Source organism: Galeopterus variegatus, unplaced genomic scaffold (assembly GCF_000696425.1).
Source record: "Galeopterus variegatus unplaced genomic scaffold, G_variegatus-3.0.2 Scaffold394, whole genome shotgun sequence".
NCBI lineage: Eukaryota > Metazoa > Chordata > Mammalia > Dermoptera > Cynocephalidae > Galeopterus > Galeopterus variegatus.
Window position 1 is genome coordinate 148497 of NW_007726505.1, and position 14983 is coordinate 163479.

At 43.7% G+C, this 14983-nt stretch overlaps 1 protein-coding gene across 1 annotated transcript in view; it reads right to left on the reverse strand.

The window, feature by feature from the left end:
* The window catches only part of CTNND2 (catenin (cadherin-associated protein), delta 2), a 449347-nt gene that overhangs the window by 109377 nt on the left and 324987 nt on the right, over positions 1 to 14983 (reverse strand). Inside the window, exons 10-11 of the mRNA XM_008568289.1 lie at positions 13854 to 13928; positions 12614 to 12764 (exon numbers count right to left, since the gene is read on the reverse strand). Coding sequence (XP_008566511.1) covers positions 12614 to 12764; positions 13854 to 13928 — 226 coding nt within the window. The remainder of the gene's footprint in view (positions 1 to 12613; positions 12765 to 13853; positions 13929 to 14983) is intronic.

Sequence of the window (14983 nt, forward strand, 5' to 3'; positions counted from 1 at the left end):
GCAAAGACTTATTAAGTCCCTACTATGTATGGTTAAGATGCCACTCTAGGTACACAGGATAGTTCAGTAAACAAACAAGGCAGAACTCCCCACCCTCAAAGGGCTTACATTCCAGTGCGGGAGTGAGTGGGAGATGAACAAGAAACTACATCAATAAGTAATAACGCTGTATAATAGGTGATCAGTGCTGTGGAGAAAACTAAGCAGGGAAAGGAGTTGGGGGTGGAATTTTAAGTATGGTAGCCAGAAAAGGTTCTCTTGGGAAAGCAACATTTGGGTAGAGAACTGAGAGAGGACTGAGCTGTGCAGACACCTGGAGGAGCAGGTTTCCAGGCAGAGAAAGCAGCAAGTTCAAAGGCCTTGAGGCAGGATCTCGGCTCGTGTGACAAGTGAACCACAGTGAGCCACTGGCTGCAGCAACATTGGGAGCAGGTTTCCAGGCAGAGAAAGCAGCAAGTTCAAAGGCCTTGAGGCAGGATCTCGGCTCATGTGACAAGTGAACCACAGTGAGCCACTGGCTGCAGCAACATTGCTGATGCTGAGAGGGATGAGGTTGAAGAGAGAACAGGGGGCTGGATCTGACAGAGCTGTAGCTGCCTGGCTAAGACTTAATTTTACTGAGTTGGGGAGGGTTTGGGGCACCAAAATGAGATGCTCTGATTAAGGTTTTAAGAGGACCTCATGGGCTGCTGCTATGAAGGAGGACTGTACAGGGAGACAGAGGGTAGACCACGGTGATAAGCCAGGTGAGAGATGATGGGTGGCTTGGGGCAGGGAGAAAGCCATGACGATGATGAAAAGTGTCAGATTCTGCAAAATTCAGAAGGAAGACCAGATTTGTTGATGAATTGGATATGAGAGTAATTGGATATGAGTCAAAGAAGATACCAAGGTGTCCTTTCATGGGGAAGGCTGTGGAAGGAGCAGGTTTGGGGGTGGGAGGGGACTCACTTTGGGACATATTTGAGATGCCTATTAGGCATCCAGTGCAGATATTGGATAGACTGTTGGACACAAGAACTGGGAATCTTGCCAGATATAATCTATTTGGGAGTCATCAGAATATAAATGATTTTCAAAGCCATGAAACCAGATGAGGTCACCAAATGTTTCAGTGAGAGTTGATAGAAAGAAGAGATCCAAATTTAGTATTTTTTTGTTCTTGGTTCAAAGTCATTGCAGCTTTCTTTTCAATGTATTAAGTTCAGTAAAGCATTTTCCTACAAAAATCACTACTTTGATACAATATTTAAAATAAAAGAGTAAGCAAAAGTCACATTTCCTTTTTCCCAAATAGAATCTAATGTTTTTGTTAAATTCCGTTCTTCTCATTCAAGGAAAAAGCTATTGATTCCATAAATCTCATGACTGTAGATATTTCCACTTCTATTTTTAAGTGATTGGCTCCACTTCCTGTCTGGTGACATTTACTAGTACAGGCTTAATTTAACATGTGCAGTATGGAGCTCCAAATGTTCCTGCCTCAGATGATGTACTAGATAACTGGCTTTTGAGAAAGAAGAGATGCCTAGAAGCCAGAAAACCAATCAATAGTTCACTATTCTGTTATATTTGAATCCACCCAAAGAGGTAAAACATGCAACACACAATACCTAGTAGTTAGTATCCAGGCAGTAGACTGATTAGCTATTGATTTTTCCTTCATTTTATAGAGGAGGGATAGGATTTTATTGGAAGCCCCAGCACTGTCCTGTCTGAAACAACTATGCGACGAAAAGAAGAGTATATGGAGAGCTAATGACCTAGTTGAAGTGTACAAAATATACAAAATCCAAACAACATTTAAATTAAACTCCAACTAAGCATAAATATCAAGTTGCAAGTTTATTTCCTGCCTTATAGTATATTGCAAGTATGGTGAATAATTGCATTTATTACACACTGATTTGAAGTCTGTTTTTGCTGTGAGTAAATAAACAGCTGAATACCTTCAAACACTTTGGTTTTTAATCAGAGGATGCAATGGGCACTGAGAAATGGCAGGAGAAAAACTGGCTGGTTCCCAGATCACGAAGGGCTTAGTATACCACACTCTGAAATCTGGATAGTGGAAACAGATCCATGTAGCTATCAAAAATTTGCACCAGGAATGGAATCTTGCCCTTTTGCCTAGTGTCATCTCCTTTCTCCCAGTTCCCCAGAGGCTACAGATAACCTGTTCCTTTGCTATGGTGGTTGATCCAGCTCCCTGCTACCCGGCTTCCAGCTGCCACCTATTGACAACTGTTATCTGCAGTCAGGCTGCCAGACTTCATCCTGGAACCTGACCAGTGGCCCTAAGGAATCATCTCCTCAATCAATACCAGATGCCTACTGTTGGGAAAATAGAATAGTTTGGTCAGGGCCCTTGCCTCGGGTGGTCCTGTTGGGTGTGGTTTTAGCACTTCCATTGTAAGCAAATTGTGTGTGTGGAGTCAGTGCACATGTGTGCCAATGTATCTTTTTAGTTTTGTTGCTATTCGTGTGTTCTTCAGAGAAAGAGAGAGAGAGAGAGAGAGAGAGAGAGAGTTTTAGTGAAGCAGGCGGGTAGGCGTCAGCCTCAGGCGTCTGCCTGGCACAGCCATGCTTTCCAACCTATGATTCCAAGGACCTTTTGGCTGGTTACCTAGCTCACAGACCTGTGTGTAAGGGGTCTGGTGACCTAGCCTGGCATGTGTGGGGTCTGGGGACCCAGCCTGGCATATGAAGGGTTTGTGACCCAGTCTGTGAATGGGCTTGAGGGGTCTGGGAGCTCCAGACCCAGCCCTAGCTCAACAATCGGCCCAGTTGGTGCAGGATTACCTGCAGGTAAAAGAGCCTCACAACTGGTGTGGTCTAGTAGCTTTACAATTGGAGTCACGAACAGGATTATGAGAGCTCTGCAGTTGGCGCTATGAGCAGGATTGCAGACATTAGCCTTAGCAGACCGCCACAATTGGCACAGTCTGCAACAGGATTCTGAGCAGGTACAGGAGTCGAAAGCCCTTGGAAGAAGGAGGAAATATGGCTATCCTTGAGCATGTGGTGCCCAGTTCCCACTTTTCTGCTGACCAGAGCCTGGCTGCTGATCACTATGCTGCACCCTGATCAAGATTTGTAGCAGAAAGCAGAGTTGTTGGAAGCATGGATAAATGTCCCGGAGGATGACGTGCAGTGACTGGCCACTCCAGCCTCTCACACCAGGGAAGACGACCACCCCAGTGATGAGTTGGGAAAAACCGTGCATCTCCAGGCACGACCTGTTGTGCATGAGAAATTGAGACAGTAAAGCAGCAGAAACAGGGAGAGCCTCTGGCAGCTCCAGCTATGAGACCTAGGGGTGGATGTTGTAACGTGCTCTAGAGACTATGTAGTAAATGCGTGTTGTGTTTGTCTGAAGGCAAAAGGCTTGGAGGTTGCCACTTAAACCTGATGGCTGGCCGGATGCTGTAAAACCCAAGAAAAGAGTGCCCCATGCAGATGGGCAGATGACCTGAGAATGAGTGCCACTGAAGAATTTCAAGTATGTTTTCACCTGGTGAAAAGGTGGAAAAGTTAGTCTCCGTTACTACATGCCTGTCTCTGAGGCAGTGGCTACAGGATGGCTGTGGATGTGCACAGAGACAGGGCAGCCACTCCCTGACGGACTGGGAAAATGCAGCTGTTTGAACTGTGGGTTAATGCTGCTGAACTGCTTGAGACTGAATGAGTAGCCAGTGTAAGCTGAGCTGATTGAAGTAATTCAAAAGCCAGAATGTAAAAGCGAGAGCAGGAGACAAACAAAAGGGTGAAGCAGATCAACTGTTTGCTAAAGTCATTATCTTGGTGGTGAGGTAGCCAGATGCTAAAAAGCCAAGACAATGGGAAAAAATATCCTAAAGGCATTTGAGAAGTTTGGGAGAGCTCCGCTCCCATTCTAGGAGAACTGAGTTGTCCTGGAGGGCAGACCTGAGGTGTCATTGCCCTCTGCAAACTATTCCCTGCATCCCAGCTGCTCTGCCTGGAGCAATCCTGCCTCAGCACCTCTGAAGGAAAAAGCCAAAGACCTCGGTGGTGGTGGCATTCACATTGTGTTAAGTTTGCAGGCCAGCAGTATGTAAGAGCAGTGGAGGCATGGCAGCTTCCACCTAGATTTCAGAAGATGTATGAAAAAGTTGGACTCAGGTTGAGACCTGTTGCAGGGATGGAGCCGCTGCGGAGGTCATCTATGAGGGATTTTGGATGTGGCCGGAGCCATTGTGCACACGATAAGAACCAGCACAAAATAGCCGCTGGCCTTGTCTTCCACTCCAGCACCAAGCTCCTCCCCCCATCCCTTTACCAGAAGTCTCCTGACTTAGAAACAACTTTCCAGCTTTTGCATTGGCGCAGTTCTCCACCCAGTTACATCAAATTAATGGTCCCTCCGCCTGTACATTTTGCACCCAAAAGCTAATATAAGCTCCTGCTGCCTTATGTTAGGGGCTGTCTCCCATTTTTAGGGCAGCCCTGGGCTGTCCTCCATTTTGAGTACAGCTCAGCAGATTTCTTTCTTTAATAAAGCTTGAAGGGTACCTGGCATCTCAGCTCACTTTCAATCTACGGAGTGATGTGGAGCAGAAATGTGGGGTCAGAGCCCCCACAGAGAACCCTCACTGAGGAAATGTCTAGTGGAGACAGGATAGCGGGACTGCCGCCAGGAGCCCAGAACCATGGGGCTGCTGGCACCATGCAGTGCCAGCCTGGAAAAGCTGCAGGCACCAGGCAGCTCAATGGTCTGCACCTGGTGGAGCTGTAGGAGCAAGGTTGCCCCAGTGTGATTAATGTTTGCTCTGTTTGGATTTCGTATTTGTTTGGGGACTGTTTTCCTTTCTTTTCTTCCCTTCTGGAATGAGAATGTGTACCCAATGTCTGTCCCACTGTATCTTGGAAGTAGATAAACTTGTTTTTGACTTTACAGGTTCACAGCTGGAAGGACTTTTGCCTTCCGTCTCAGAGGAGACTTTGGCCTTTGGACTTTTGAGTTGGTGCTGCAACTAAAGACTTTTGAGACTGGGATGGAATGTGTAATATTCCATATATGTAATAAATGTAAGGGTCATTTATTCTCACTAAGGGAACATTGTGGAAGATTCTGAACACACAGACTGTAAGGCAAGGACCCTGAAGGTGTGGATTGTTGGGAAAATAGAATAGTTTGGTCAGGGCCCTCACCTCGGGTCCCGCTGGGTGTGGTTTTAGCATATCCATTGTAAGCAAATTGTGTGTGTGAGGAGTCAGTGTGCANGCTTGCTGGCAGAGAGGGTGGGGACTTGGCTGAAATAAATGTCTGCCATCTTCGTCAGGAACTGTCCGTGTGCTGAAACAGGTGGCATTGTGCTAAACTTAAGTGACGTAATATTGTTTGCTCTTTCCACTGAAGCCAAGTATTATCATTAAAAAACCAAACCAAAACAAACAAAAAAAACCCCATATTTGAAGGCTTGTTTTGGTGGATACAGAATTCTTGGCTACAGCCTTTTTCCTTAGGCACTTTGAATATGTCATTCCAGTCTCTCCTGCGTGTTAGGGTTTTTTCTAAGAAATCCACTGAAAGCCATATTGGGGCCCTGTTTCATGTTATGTTTACTTTTCTCTTGCTGTTTTCAGTATTCTTTCTTCATCTTTGGTTTTTGATAATTTGATTATGGCGTGCCTTGCGGTATTCCTCTATGTACTGAACTTGACTGGTGACTTCTGAGCTTTCTGTACCTGGATGCTGCCATATATCTCCATACCTGGGAAATTTTTAGCCATTATTTCCTTATCTATGCTCTCTAGGTCTCTTCATCATTTCTCTCTTTTGAGTACTCCCGTTATGTAGAGGTTATTTCACCTGATGGTGTCCCATACAATCCTGCCTAATTTTTAGTATTGCTTTTCCTTTTTGCTCCTTTGATTGGGTCATTTCATGTGTTCTGTCTTTGAGCTCACTGATTCTTTCCTCTGATCAAGTCTGCTATTGCAGATTTCTATCAAGTTTTTCAGTTCAGTTAGTGAACTCTTTATTTCTAGAATCACTATTTGTTTTTTTAAAAATTGATCCTATTCCTTTGTCAAGTTTCTCATTCTGCTCCCAGATTGTTTCATTTAATTTTCTATCTGTGACTCCCTGAATGGTTTAAGAAGATTTTTCTGAATTCTTTGTCAGATATTTTATAAAACTGTTGTTCTTCCGGGTCTATTGCTGACATTTTGCTCATATCTATTGGTGGTGTCATATTTCCCTGTTCTTTCTCAAGTTCTGTGTCTTCGTGTTGATCCCTGTGCATTTGAGCATATGGCTACCTCTTTCAGGTCTTGTAGGTATACTTTGGTGGTATTAGCCTTTATTGCTCAGTATCAGAACTTTGTCTCCAGTCTATAGTTTGTTGCTGTTGTTGTTTTCCATTCTTTTGTGTATTAATAACAACCACCGACACTTAAACATGGCACTGGAACTAATTTACTGCCCTGCCATTAATTCCTGAGTTGGAGAAGACTTACTGCAGGGATTGGAACTCGAATGCTCTGCTTGTGCTAAATTGCTGCCTTGCCATTGTTTCTCAGTCTCTGGTGAAGACCTTTTTGCACAAACTGGATTTTAACTGTTGGCATTTTAGTCACTTCACAGTCATGGGGAAACTACACAGAAACAACTGGGCTGTGTGGAAAATCCAGCCCAAGACTGTGGCTTTCCCATGGTTGTGTCTCCACTCTGTGGTGCCTGTGCTAATGGGGACATAGATCAGCCATCAAGATTGCATTTCAATGCACCCCTGATGAATCAGCCACACTGGCACTTCAAATGTCTCCCATGGGCAGGCTGCAGATTGGACCCCATGCAGACTCATAAACCACTTGGCAAATTAGACACCATATTTTACTCTCTTCTCTCACCTGTGAGAAAACAGATCTAGTGGCCTTCTCCATGTACAGTTCTATGCTGGCCTTGTGTGGTGGGAATGGAGAGCTATGAAGTGAGCTTTCTTTCCATCACTTATAGCCCCTCCCTCCTATGTTGGCACCCAAGAACTTCCCGAGTAGCTATGCTGCCTTTAGAAATGGGATGGGGCATTCTGAAGTGATCATTTTTGCCAGTGATCATAGCACTTTTCTACCTGCAGGCTCCAAACAGCTTTATGCAAAAAGGGCTACAGCAGTTTTGCACACTCCAGGAAGCTGTTCTGTGCATTGTGCCACACGAGTCTACGGAGCAGCTAGCACTGTTTGGAGTGATCCTTCATCCCATCTGCTGGGGCTTTCCACATCTTGGTGGACTCAGGTGGTCTTTCCTTTTCTTCCTCTAAGTTGTAGTGGTTTCAGAATGGCAGTTTTGTGCTTTAATTGCTGCTAGTTGATTCCTTGTTGGGGGAGCGATGCCAGGGATCATTTAGTCCACCATCTTAATGATGCCATTTGTCTCTTTATCCATTTATTTGTGGAAGGACACTTAGGTAGATTCAATATCGTGGCTATTGTGAATAGTGCTGCAACAAATATTTGGAGTGCTTATATCTCTCCAGTATACTGATTTCCTCTCCTTTGGATAAATACCCAGTAGTGGGATTGCTAAACCATATGGTGGTTCTATTTTTAGCTTTTCAAGGAACCTCCACACTATTTTACATAATGGCTATGTTACTTACATTCTCACCAATGGTGTGTAAGTGTTCCCTTCACTCTGCACCCTCACCAGCATTTGTTTTTTGTTTTTTTTCTTCTTGATAATAGACATTCTAACTGGAGTGAAATGATATCTCACTGTGGTTTTGATTTGGATTTCCTTGATGATTAGTGATATTTAGCATTTTTTTCATATACCTGTTGGCTATTTGTACACCTTCTTTTGAGAAATGTCTATTCAACTCATTTGCCTATTTTAAAGATTTTTATTTATTTATTTATTTTTTGTTGGTCAGGTGTTTGAGTTATTTGTATATTCTGGACATTAATCCCATGTCAGAGAATAGTTTGCAAATATTTTCTCTCGTTCTTCAGGTTGTGTTTTCACTTTGTTGATTGTTTTCTTTGCTGTGCAGAAGCCTTTTAGTTTGATATAATCCCATTTGTTTATTTTTGCTTTTGTTGCTGTGCTTTGGGTGTCAACACAAAGCCTTATGATGAATTATGTCTTTCATTCCAAACAGTATTCCAGATATTATAAGTTCAGGGCCCTGTGTCATTCTCATTTGTACTTGATGGATCTTGGACATGAATGGCACCACTGTGCACACAATAAGCACAGAATAGCCACTGGCCTTGTCTTCCACTCCAGCACCAAGCTCCTCCCCCCATCCCTTTACCAGAAGTCTCCTGACTTAGAAACAACTTTCCAGCTTTTGCATTGGCGCAGTTCTCCACCCAGTTACATCAAATTAATGGTCCCTCCGCCTGTACATTTTGCACCCAAAAGCTAATATAAGCTCCTGCTGCCTTATGTTAGGGGCTGTCTCCCATTTTTAGGGCAGCCCCGGGCTGTCCTCCATTTTGAGTACAGCTCAGCAGATTTCTTTCTTTAATAAAGCTTGAAGGGTACCTGGCATCTCAGCTCACTTTCAATCTACGGAGTGATGTGGAGCAGAAATGTGGGGTCAGAGCCCCCACAGAGAACCCTCACTGAGGAAATGTCTAGTGGAGACAGGATAGCGGGACTGCCGCCAGGAGCCCAGAACCATGGGGCTGCTGGCACCATGCAGTGCCAGCCTGGAAAAGCTGCAGGCACCAGGCAGCTCAATGGTCTGCACCTGGTGGAGCTGTAGGAGCAAGGTTGCCCCAGTGTGATTAATGTTTGCTCTGTTTGGATTTCGTATTTGTTTGGGGACTGTTTTCCTTTCTTTTCTTCCCTTCTGGAATGAGAATGTGTACCCAATGTCTGTCCCACTGTATCTTGGAAGTAGATAAACTTGTTTTTGACTTTACAGGTTCACAGCTGGAAGGACTTTTGCCTTCCGTCTCAGAGGAGACTTTGGCCTTTGGACTTTTGAGTTGGTGCTGCAACTAAAGACTTTTGAGACTGGGATGGAATGTGTAATATTCCATATATGTAATAAATGTAAGGCCCATTTATTCTCACTAAGGGAACATTGTGGAAGATTCTGAACACACAGATTGTAAGGCAAGGACCCTGAAGGTGTGGATTGTTGGGAAAATAGAATAGTTTGGTCAGGGCCCTCACCTCGGGTCCCACTGGGTGTGGTTTTAGCATATCCATTGTAAGCAAATTGTGTGTGTGAGGAGTCAGTGTGCATGTGTGCCAATGTATCTTTTTAGTTTTGTTGCTATTCGTGTGTTCTTTAGAGAAAGAGAGAGAGAGAGAGAGAGAGTGTTTTAGTGAAGCAGGCAGGCGGGCATCAGCCTCGGGCATCCTCCCAGCGCAGCCATGCTTTCCAACCTGTGATTCCAAGGACCTTTTGGTTGGTTACGTAGCTCATAGACCTGCGTGTAAGGGGTCTGACGTCTGACGACCCAGCCTGGCATATGAAGGGTTTGTGACCCAGTCCGTGAATGGGCTTGTAAAAGAGCCTGCAGGTAAAAGAGCCTGACAACTGGTGTGGTCGAGTAGCTTACAATTGGTGTCACGAACAGGATTAAGAGAGCTCTACAGTTGGCACTGTGAGGATTCCAGGCCTTAGCCTAACCAGACAAATTGGTGTAGTCGGGCAGGATTACGTGACACCTACCAACTGGGACAATGGTCTATGGGGATGTGTGCCCTTCCCCAGCAGGGTCCTGTGGGTTGAATATCAACCAGCCTTGGCCTGGGCATCTTCCCACCTACAGAAGGGGCACCAGAATCTGACCCAGGCTCCCACCACTCACTCTGCCAGGCACATGAAGCCCCTTGAAGACCTGGAAACCACCAGCATCCTCCCTGCTCCCACTCTAGGGGGCTGTCTGAAGAGCCTGCTGCTTCAACTTGGATTCTTTTCCCCCCAAATATCTGCATGACCCTCTCTCTCACCTTCTTATCACCTCCTAATCAGTCTTTGCTCAAGTGCTACCTTTCCAACCACTCCTATCTTGACCTTGCTTTTGATTGTTTGTTTTTGTTTTTTTTTGTCCTTTTTGAGACTGGCCGCACTGCGCTCAGCCAGTGAGCTCTGTGAACGAACCGGTAATCCCTATATAGGATCTGAACCCACGGCGGGAGCGCTGCTGTGCTCCCAGCGTCGCACTCTCCCTAGTGCACTACGGGCTCGGCCCGTTGACCTTGCTTTTGAAATCACAACCCTAAATTGGATATCCATGTAGAGAAGAATAAAACTGGACCCTCCTCTTACACCATATACAAAAATCAACTCAAAATGGATTAAAGACATAAACATGAGACCCAAAACTGTAAAATTATTAGAAGAAAACTTAGGGGGAAAAGCTACACAATATTGGTCTGTGCAATGACTTTTTAGATTTGACTCCAAAAGTTCAGGCAAGAAAACCAAAAATAGACAAACAGGTTTACATGAAACTAAGAAGCTTCTGTACAGTGAAGAAAATAACAGAGGAAGAGACAACTTACGAATTGGGATAAAATATTTGCAAGTTATAAATCTGGTAAGGGGTTAATATTCAAAATATATAAAGAACTCAGACTACTCATTGGTAAGTAAGCAAACAACCCAATTAAAAAATAGGCAAGGGATGTGAATCAATGTTTCTCAAAAGAAGACATACAAATGGCCAACAGATACATGAAAAAATGCTCAACATTACTAATCATTAAAGAAATGTAAAAATCACTATGAGATATCACCTCACACCTTTCACCATGGCCATTATCAAAAAGACAAAAGACAAATGTGGGTTAGGATGTGGAGGAAAGGAAACCCTGGCACACTGTGGGTGGGAATGTAAGCTAGAACAGCCATTACTTTACTAATTAGTAAAACTGTATGAAGATTTCACAAAAAACTAAAAATATAATTATCATATGATCCAGCAATCCCACTTCTGTGTATATATCCAAAAAATTTGAAATCAGTATCCCAAAGAGACATCTGCACTCCCATGTTCACTGCAGTGTTATTCACAGCAGCCGCGGTATGGAAGTGACCGAGGTGTCCATCAATGGATGACTGGATAAAGAAACTGTGGTACATATACACGGTGGAATACTATTCAGCCTTAAAAAAGGAAATTCTGTCATTTACAACAGCATGGATGAATCTGAAGGACATTATGCTAAGTGAAATAAGCCAGGCATAGAAGGACAAATACTATATGATCTCATTTATGCATAAAATCTAAAACAAACGAACTCATAGAAGCAGAGAGCAGAATGGTGGTTACCAGAGGCTGGCAGGGTGGGAGGAACGGGGAGATGTTAGTCAAAGGGTACAAAGTTTCATTTAAGCAGATGCAATACATTTTTTGAGATGTACTGTACAGCAACAGCTATGGTGACTACAGTTAATAATAATGGACTTTGTGTTTAAAAATTGTGGAGAGTAAATTTTCAAATGTTCTCGGCCACAAAAAATGATGGGTTTGAGGTAATGAATATGCTAATTAGCTTGACGTAATCATTTCACATTGTATACCTATATCATAACATTGATTTGTGCCCCATAAATATATGCCATTATAATTTATTTACAATAAAAATAATAAAATAATAATGTTCATGCTAAGTAAAAGAGTCCAGACAAAAAAGGTCATACATTATATGATTCCACTTATGTGAAATGTGCAGAACAGGGAAATCCATACACAGGAAGCAGATCGGTGGCCAGCAGGGGCTGGGAGGAGGGGGATGGACAGAGACTCCTTAATGGGTACAGGATTTGCCCCTGGGGTGATGAGAGTGTTTTAGATCTTGACACAGGTGGTGGTTGTACAACACTGAATGTACTAAATGCCACTGAAAAGGTCTACTTTAACGTGGTCAATTTTATGTTATGTGAATTTAACCTCACTAAAAAATTTCAAAACATTGTAACCTTACCAGTGACAGTTTCCTTTACCCAGCTCCATTTTTCCCATATAAAACTTTTCTATCACACCATGTGATGCATATGTTTATTTTGTTTATTGTCCATCCCCTCCCCTCTTGAATGCAAACTCCACAGGGCAAGGCTTTCTTTCTGTTTTGCTCACTAATATAATCTCTGGGTCTAGAATAGGTCTAGACCAGAACAGATTATAAATAAAGGTTTTTTGAACAAATGGTGAATGTATTACCTTTTTACTGTGTCGTTGATAAAAGGTCCTTTGTATTTCTTGAATACCAAATTAAAGGAAGATGATTTTTTAAAAAGAAGATTAAAGAACCGGTATGGTTTCATCTGATAAAAATAGGGGATGAAACGGAACACGTATTCTATTAGAATTCCTCACAGACAAACAGCCTGATGGAGATTGGGAGGACTGAAACAAGGGTATTGAGTGCTGAGCGCAGCAGTCACTTTTAATTTGCAAGGATTAGAAATGTCAACAAACATTGCATTTTCCTCTAAATTCTAAATGATAAATAACCATGTTGGATTTAAACTAGAAGGAGAGTTGGAAAACATGAGGCCTCTAATGAATGCACTGTTTCTGAATAGCATTTGTTCTGCAGATGAGTTCTACCACACACACCCCATGAGAAAATACTTTCATTTAAAAACTGAGACACTGTGAAAGGGAGAGAACGTACCGATGAGCTCCTTGTTTCTGACGTCCAAGGCCATGTTCCGGAGCGCCGTGGCCACCGCGCACACCACACGATCGTTGTCTATTCGGAGCAGTTCCACTAGGATGGGCAGGCCTTTCTCTTTCCGGACAGCAGCTCGGATGTATACTGACCACTGCAAAAAAAAAAAAAAAAAAAAAAAAAAAAAAAAAAAAAAAGAGAAGGCAAGGGACATTAGAAATGGAGGTGGAAAACCCTGTAAGCAAATAGTACGTGTACGTTTTCAGGCGGCTGTTTACAGGAGCCAAAAGGATGGAATTACCAAGACCTAGTCGTAGAATAGGTTGAACATGTTACACATGCATTTAAACTCTTTATTTTTTTTGCCTACAACATGATGATAAAAGTGTCAGGGTTAATCAGCGAACCTCGCTTTGTTTCTCTGGTGACAGTGTTTTCGGTACTTGAGTTTGAAAGTCATTTGCATGATGTGTGTCCTTGATGCTTTAAGATACAGAAGTCTGGGATAGGCAGGGCTGCTGGCCAGTGACGTTAAAAGGAATAAAAAAAGAACCCTGAAAAAGCAGAAAGTGAAAATGGGTTGAATGTGGGTAGTTTTTTAAAAAGAGCTTTGAATTTGGAGGTGGGGAGTAGACATGAAGTGCCGAAAATGCTGTCAATAATTCATTTGCTGAGCAATAGAGGGTAAATGAGTAGGAACAAGGTAGGGGTGAGGAGAGGTAATGAGGACATTGAGAATCAGAGTGCATATCGTAAAGTCTCTTTTTTAAAAAAACATTAAGATCAAAATGTACTATGTCCAGGGCCATCATTCAATGTTTTATTTATAAAGTAAGACATGCAATTTGTTTGAGGTTGGTGGTTGTCGGCCTTAATGGAACACTGCTGATACTCTATATTAAAATGTACTTTCAACATCAGGATGATGAGGCATTTCAGACTCACTTAGCAGAATGCAGGTAGGCCAGATTCTCAGACATGTGCACATACACGCTCACTATGTGCACATTATGCTCTTCTACAGAGCGTCCCAGAGAAGAGTGTGCAGTATCAAAATCAACCAACATAAGGGTCTAACCTGTTGTGATTTCATTTATAATCTGAGAAAATTACATTCACAAAATAAGGTTTTGGATTCTGTGGCCAAGTCCTCCTGGGGACCAATCCTTCCCACCCCTCCCCCCCATGGGCCCTCTCCACCCCCATCCCCCATTGGGGCAGGCACCCCAGAGCTGGCTCTCACCTGTGGCAGGCAGGGAGCCCCCTCTGGCAGTGAACGTAGGGCATACGCCATGCCTGCCCCATCCTCAGCCCAGCCCTGCATGAAATATGAGATTAAAAAAACAAACAACTTCATCCTGTCCTACGTTAGAAGTCACATTCACATAGTTTCTTATCCCCCTCAATTCACACGCTGTGCTTTTCTCCTGCCCCCACACTGGGCCTCAAGCTCTAGGAAGCCTGAGGGGTAGGGAAGCAGATAAAACTCACTAAGGCATCTCTTGTTTGCAACGAATTATTTCACAGCCTGTTCTCAAGGAGCAAAGAAATGGAAGGTCGGGAAGTCTTACACATGGAAAAACATCGAGATTTGGATGCTGCTGATTGGGATTTGGGTGCTTGGATCTGCTATTCCTTCTCAGGGAGGAAGCACTTTCTCCTGGAACCAAGTGCCAACTTCCATGGATGCATTCCACCGACATGCTGAAACGTGATTTCCTCTGGACACATCTGCCTCCCTTACTGCTCATGCCCCGAAAAGACTGGAAGCCTGCCCTTATGCAGCCCACTCTTTGCAGGGCTCTTCCCTAAAACTAAGGAGGGTTTCTAGCTAGAAAAAGGAAGTGAGCAGAAATCTGAGTGTGGGGTCAACACTAATATACTGCAAGGTGAACCTCACAATATATTGTAACCCTGGAGAGACGTTCTTGACCTTCTGAGAGATTGCAGGGAACATTTCTGGTAGCTTCGGCAGGCTGACTGTGAGCCCCAGATGTGACCGCTCCCTGAGGACCACCTCTTTCCAGGCCCCATGCCTGTGACCTCGTTGGATTCTTCAAACCCTGGGGAGCTCAGCATTATTATTTTATAGTGGAGAAAATTTAGACACAAAGATGTTACTGCCCACAGGAGTCACCTGTGTCCCTGATCCCAGGTCCTGTTATCTCTTTGTGCTGCTGATGTCATCCCCATGCTGCTACAATCTTGTTTTCTCTGGTCTCACCCGTGTAAGTCAGTCTCCCAGATCCTGCCTCATCCTCCTCCTGCATCCTTCCAGGTGGACAGAAGAGAACCTGGCCACATCTGAAGTGAGCAAGGAAGGAACTACTAGAACTTTGTCCTTCTTAGAAGTCCAGCTATTACATCCCCTCC